The sequence below is a fragment of the Triticum dicoccoides genome, chromosome 5B (genome assembly GCF_002162155.2).
Source record: "Triticum dicoccoides isolate Atlit2015 ecotype Zavitan chromosome 5B, WEW_v2.0, whole genome shotgun sequence".
Classification (NCBI taxonomy): Eukaryota; Viridiplantae; Streptophyta; class Magnoliopsida; order Poales; family Poaceae; genus Triticum; species Triticum dicoccoides.
The window spans coordinates 658960716-658967197 of record NC_041389.1 but is presented as its reverse complement, the minus strand read 5'-3'; the positions used below and the strand labels follow the sequence as shown (position 1 = coordinate 658967197).

Genomic DNA, 6482 nt, shown 5'->3' with positions numbered 1-6482 from the left:
TCTCAGCGTGCCGCCTATTCGAGGTGCGAGGCTTGCCGCCTCTCCGGCGATAAGGCGTGCATGTTTTGCCACAACCCCGGCCCACCGCCGCCGCCGGCAGGGCAGAGCTAGCTCATCTCACCGCTGTGAGGTGGAGAACGTCTTCTGAAGTCTGAACTCTGGGAGCAGACAGCTTAACTGCTGAACCTTTTCTGCTTTGCTCTCGTCTTGAAAGAACAGAAGAGAATGATTCCTGTGACGCATGTGGCCAAATTAAATGTGGCAATGCATGCATACATACTTGAGTAGATCCATGAAACTATGTACTTGTTTCCTTGTCTGTGATCTGACATTAGTAGATGAAACTATATATACTTGCTGTGGATGTCATTCAGTGTGCAGTTCTTTTCCGACTCTTCAGTTTTGCCTCAAGTTTTTGCTTTGGATGTCATTGAGGATGTTTCCTTTTTTATCTTGCACAGTCTGATTCGTTAGGGATCATTGAGGATGTCATCTGGGCGTTCATGCCCAAGGTTTTGATGTCAGCGTTAATCGTTAACTTTTGGTTTTGCCTCAATTTTTCGACTGATTGTTGTAATTGCTAGTAATATGCTTGTGCTTTGGCGTGGAGATACTACATATAACAGATTCAGTGCTGCATATGCTTGTCGTCAGCAAGTGATTTGGCGTGGAGATGGGATGTGGATGCTTTGGATGTTTGACTGGTTTAATCTCAGTTAAACCGAATGAGCGCTCAAAATTTCATGTTTCAGTACACACCTGATTCTCTGAACTTCCTGCCTCTGAACACACCTGAAGAATTTGACACCTTCTCTGAAGAATTCGACAGCTACCAGGGAGGCGGACGGCTAGGATGCGCTCCACTTGTGAAAGATCAACGCCCCTCAAAGACCAAGGGCTCCCCTGTTCAGTGTCCGACAACGGCTACAGTTGACTGAAGTTTAAAAAAAAACACAGTTAACTGAAGTTTAACTGAAGTCCACTGAGTGTAATTTCAGTTCCTCCTACTTCCGCCATTCGTGGATTGGGTTATCATCTTCTTCTCCAAGTATTATTATCTGTCGCTAGTGCTAGAACTAGACTACTTGGTAGATCAGATCGATCGCTATGAACTAGACCAATTGAGAAAATTCAAAAAAAAAAAAGACTAATTGGTGGATTGGGTTATCATTTATCATCTTCTTCTCCAAGTACTATTCGGTGACTTTAATCTGTTTCTGCAATACATCTTCCCTCCTTCGATACCAACAGCATTTAGTTCGTGGGTTCTGACGCTATATATCTCGAGTTTGGAGATATAACATCATCTGATTTCCATAAAGTGCAGCCCTGTTATACTTTTATGCAAAATACCTGAAGTGTAGCGAATAATATAATGTGCTAGCGATCCTACAGTGGCCGCCTGCCTGCAAGAGAATAGGCTGATTCACTACGAAGTTTATTTACATCTGACTGAATGTAATATTCTCTTTTTTCCTGGCGCTGTAGTGTTACCTCATGTGTCTGACTGATTCAGTTTCAGTTAAAAGCAAATGAGTGCTCAAAATTTTCCAAAATCTTCTCGATTTCTAAACCTGGCCGGGAGTTCGGCGAGAGGGGAGCAGAGAGGGGGGTTTGATCCCTATTAGCTGTGACTTTTAAGGTGCTTTCAGCGTCATGTTCGAAGATAGATGTTGCCTGTTGGCAGTTTTCGGCTCTGAATTTCGAATGCAACTTTGAATTTATTTATTTTTTTGAATACTTTGGATTGCTTACCACATCTGTCATGTGGTAATGCAACTTTGAATTACTAGTATGATCTGTTCCCGTAATGAAGCCATTGAAATGGATGCTAATCTGGCACAAGTTTTGACACCTCGATTCTCAAGTTCACTTCTTCAGTAGAGGCGCTCTACGGACAGTATAAAATGCCTAACATGCTAATTCAAATACTCTTCGATGCAAAATAAAAACGTCGACGGCAAAGCACAGCCAAAACATTACATTTGGCGGACTTGTACAATATATCTTGGATATACATTCGTTAACTTTGGTTATTTTTCTGGTACTTTCGGTTATGCTTTGGCCAATACATACTACTGAATTTCCATCCAGACTACAACTTTCTCCAACCTCCCTGTAAAGAAGACAAGAGTAGCCACAAGCCTGACGCGAAGGCATGGAGCCCTCTTGTGCTTAATTTTGTGTGACACAACCTTGTTTCTCATTGGAAAATTGAAGTTTCCACACCTCGCTTCGGTTCGGTTTCAGTAACACTCAAATGGACAGGCCACCATCAACTGGGAGCACCTGCACTTGCAGAATTAAACAAGTCAAGTCTTCAAGTACACTAACAGATAACTAACAGATAACACTCAAATGGGCCGTCCATATGAAGGACATATCTGAAAACCATTTCTACTTGCCTGCCCGGTCATGTAGCTTGCAGCCGGATGAACAGCCAAGAACTCCACCAGTCCAGCGATCTCCTCTGGCTTGCCGAATCGTCCTGAAGTTTCCATCAGCAACAAAAGGCAGTAAAACCAAAGCGAAAACTCCATGTTTCAGCTTTGGTGCCATTGCAAGAGTCCATCTTCTGTTCTGATTCATATGGAATTTAGTCAATGCAGATGGTTACTACCACTACTACTTACCTAATGGTATTGTCTCGAGCGCCTTTCGCTCGATGTCATCGCCTAGTTTTGCGGTCATGTCAGACGCGACCCAGCCCGGGGAAACTGCATTCACCTGCAAAACCAACCAGGCAAAATGTCAGACAAGCTTAATGTTCAAATGAGGAGCAGCACTTTAATCAATATGTGCTTATTCTAGGTTGGCATGGCTGCTACTTGCATTTATGTTTCTGCCACCGTACTCCCGGGCCATGGCCTTGGTCAATCCAATCACCCCGGCCTTGGCGGCGCAGTAGTTGGCCTGGCCAATGTTGCCAATCATCCCGGCAACTGAGGCGATGTTGATGATCCTTCCCTGTGGGCAATTAACCAGTGAAAAAACTGTACTAACAAATTATGTCTCTGATCATATAACAAAGACGCTTCTAAGAATAGAAACGGCACATAGTCAACTAATACTCCGTACCTTCTTCCTCTTCATCATCACTGCCGCCGCAGCCTGTAACAGAGATCTTTAAATAATAGGCAAGCACAATGCATATTTAATGCCGATTACGGAGGCCAAGTGAACAGCACGTCTCACCTGGGCACAGAGGTAAACACCGGTAAGGTTTACGTCCACTACTTCCTGCCATTGTGCCCGCTTCATCCGCATTAGCAGAGCATCTCGCGTGATCCCTGCCCACCAAGAAATGGCCCCCCAGACATCAAAACCCACTGTCAAGGCGATACAAATGCCAACTTATATACTCGCTCCGTCCGGAAAAGCTTGTCCCTCAAATGGATGTATCTAGCACCAAGTTAGTGCTAGATACATCCATTTGACGGACAAGCTTGGGACAAGCTTTTTCGGACGGAGGGAGTAGTCAGCTGTGCAGGGGAAGGCAGACAGAGATGAAAACAAGGGAGAACCTGCATTGTTCACCAGGACGTCCAGCGTTCCCCAAGTATCAATTGCCTGAGCCAACATCCAAATCATGTATAAAGTATGCACTCACTCGGAGAATTGTCTGTTATTGTTCTGCCTAGAGTAATTAACTGATGTCAACTCACCGCTCTCATCATGGTTTCAACCTCAGCTTCAATGGAGACATCGGCTGAAAAGGTGATGGCAGTGCCACCGGACTCCTCGATCTGAATGGATCATGATGTGTGTTTGTGTGGCACAAGGAAGACAAGCATGGCATGAAAAGAATTCTATGAGGTACAATGCACTTGTATGCGAGCAACTGTATCATATATAGGCTAGAAGGCTAGAAGGAGCGATTTTACTCACCTCTCTGCGCACTTCTTCAGCTTCCATGCCTGACTTGGCATAGTTCACAATTACCTTAAACAAACAAAAGATGATGTTCAGTGCAGTTCCAATGAAACCACAGCTCAACTAGCCTTACAATTATACAATTTCCATGCTTCTTTGAAGGAATAGTACTTTACTCTTTTTTTCATTTGATTGCTCATACTTATAAGTATTTACCTTGCACCCTGCTTTGCCAAGAGCTACAGCTATGGCTCGCCCAATCCCCCTCGATGCTCCGGTAACCACTGCAACCTGAGCTTGAGGCTGTGCCAAGCCATCCATGCTCACTCCAGCCATAGCTTTAACCTGACCATGCCTTATAGCTACAGAAAGACAATTCCTTCCGTCAGAAAGACCACCTAATTAAGAAGGATACCGACACAGAGTCTACCACTCAGATATGATTTGGTCAATTGCCTGATAAAATGAGAGTGCCCGGTCGCTGATATCGCTGGAACCTGCAGCTGTGGCGTTGCGGCGGCGGAGACCCAAGGGAAACGAGGCCAGCGGAGAACGGCATGGCTGATGCCATGGAAGAGGAGTTGCAAAGCTCTGTGAACTGCCGGTCATGCAAAAATAAAATGGTGCTGTCTACGGAATTCAGAAGTAATTACGAGCACAGAGTGGCAACAGAAAGAGGGATGGCTCCATCTTCAGCGGAGGTTATCTTTGCATGATCACTGAAAATGTATCTACCTTGGGATCAAATTGGTTATTGGGCAGTCAAATTTGTGGCAATAGCAAACTACAGGCAAGGTTGGTGTGATGGCCATGCACATAGCGCCGGATAGGGCGTTCCGCCTGGGAAGTTGACTCTGGGTACTGTGCGAAAACATGAACTGCATGTTTACACGGTATACATATTCCGGATAGTGAAAAAAAAAAGAACTGCATCTTGCTCAGATGCTAACATGGTAGATGATTTTTGCAGAATATAAGAACTCAAAGCATGGGCATGCACCTTTGGAAGGTTAACTTACATTTGCTTACAGCTAAAAGAAATGTTAGATACTTCCGGAATGGAGAATACCAGGCTAAGAAGCAGGGCCAAAATATTATTTGTTCGATAAACTGGACAACTTTACAACATGTATTGCTGCATATGTAACTTTATTTCCCAACTAGCAAAGCTGAATTCAGCTTATGCGATTCAGAAATCCAGGTTCCGCATTCAGGCACGTGAAAAACACACGGTTACACTATGATTTAGTGTATAGTTAGAGAGAATAAATAACAATACCTTGTGCAGATAAAGAAATTGCAACTATCTTGTTATTATTCTGCCTAGACCTGCTTAGGGCCAGTTTGGTTTGGGGGTATTTCCCAAAGAAGTTTTGTTAAAAAAAGAACATGATAGATGATTTTTGCAGAAGAATATAATAACTCAAAGCATGGGATGCACATTTGGAAGGTTAGATTACATGAAGCAGGGCCGAAATCATATTTGCTCGATAAACAGAACAATCTTTACAACATGTTTTGCTTCATTATATGTAACTTTATCTCCCAACTAGCAATGAGGAATTCAGTTTATGCAGTTGAGAAATTCAGGATCCACATTCAGGCACATGAAAAACACACAATCACACTATGATTCAATCGTTTACTGTACAATTAGAGAGAATAAATAATAGTACCTTGTGCACATAAAGAAATGGTAAATATCTTGTTATTATCCTTTTTCTTTATTATCCTGTCTAAACCTGCTTAGGGCCAGTTTGGTTTCAGGGTATTTCTCAAAGGAGTTTTCTTTAAAAAAAAGATAATATAAGGTAAGTTTTGTTTGATCAAAATAGTTAAATGACCGATCAAAGTTTGCACCATAAAAATTTCAAACTAGCTTTACTTTTATGTATATTTGAAGAAATTTCAGTAGGATTTTCAAAGTCTGCCATCGATTAGGTTTGAGCTAGAGTGTATACTGTTGCAAACACCTCTATAAGGCAGTGCTCGAATGTTACCTTCATGAAATCGTGGACAACATGTTGGCGTCCTCGAAAATAGATGCTGATGTGCTTGATGAGCGTCTACAATTCAGTGCATCATCTACTGTCTCTTTGCTGTAATAATTTTGGTAAATTTTAACTACATAAAAAATCTCCCAGTAAAATTATCCATTACCCAAACAACTGCAGGATTATTTTTTTTGGGTCTGAAAACCTGGACTTGCAAGAGAAACATCCACAGTTCCACACAGACCAATGCTGATACTACTTGCAGAATTTTTGCTGGGTTCGCTCTTGCTACCTTTTCACAAGGGAGTAGTAGCTATATGCATTCGGTTGCTACTGCATTCAGTCAATTAGACAGTTTTTCAGTGTTCACCAATTATAAGTTTTTATAGCGTGTATGTTCAGAGAAGCGTTGAGAAAGACAGGATCTTATGGATTGACTTGTTAATTAATTGCCTCTCTGCAACCCAAATTTCACAACAGTTAGAGTAGCCTCCAGCACACATTAAGGCCCAAACAGGGTAAAATAAAGCGCTATCTTTGGAGAACTAATTAAGAATCTGGCCTACATAAAACTAAGGATAGAATGATAGATAGGTTGCAGCTACTACTGGAAGA

At 42.5% G+C, this 6482-nt stretch overlaps 1 protein-coding gene across 2 annotated transcripts; it reads right to left on the bottom strand.

Moving 5' to 3' along the window:
- Nucleotides 1-1946: 1946 nt before the first annotated feature.
- On the bottom strand, nt 1947-4930 carry LOC119312396 (3-oxoacyl-[acyl-carrier-protein] reductase 4-like). Of its 2 annotated transcripts, none has more exons than XM_037588131.1 (11): nt 4330-4930; nt 4090-4235; nt 3889-3942; nt 3666-3746; nt 3525-3570; nt 3196-3290; nt 3079-3111; nt 2833-2967; nt 2634-2727; nt 2406-2470; nt 1947-2289 (listed from the first exon to the last, which is right to left on the bottom strand). In XM_037588131.1, the coding sequence occupies exons 1-11, from the start codon at nt 4442-4444 to the stop codon at nt 2257-2259; spliced, it is 897 nt and encodes a 298-aa protein (XP_037444028.1). In that variant the 5' UTR covers nt 4445-4930; the 3' UTR covers nt 1947-2256. The 2 variants fall into 2 exon arrangements, with proteins under 2 accessions (XP_037444028.1, XP_037444027.1); XM_037588130.1 differs by having other exon boundaries at nt 2406-2488; nt 4330-4924.
- Between the last annotated feature and the right edge of the window lie 1552 nt (nt 4931-6482).

Bases quoted from the DNA above. Each gene is read 5' to 3' on its own strand.
- LOC119312396 (XM_037588130.1), bottom strand. From the start codon at position 4,444: ATGGCATCAGCCATGCCGTTCTCCGCTGGCCTCGTTTCCCTTGGGTCT. The intron at 3,112-3,195 runs GTGAGACGTGCT...TCTCTGTTACAG, and splicing joins GTGTTTACCTCTGTGCCCAG to GCTGCGGCGGCAGTGATGAT. The intron at 2,728-2,832 runs GCAAGTAGCAGC...TTGGTTTTGCAG, and splicing joins ACGGTGGCAGAAACATAAAT to GTGAATGCAGTTTCCCCGGG.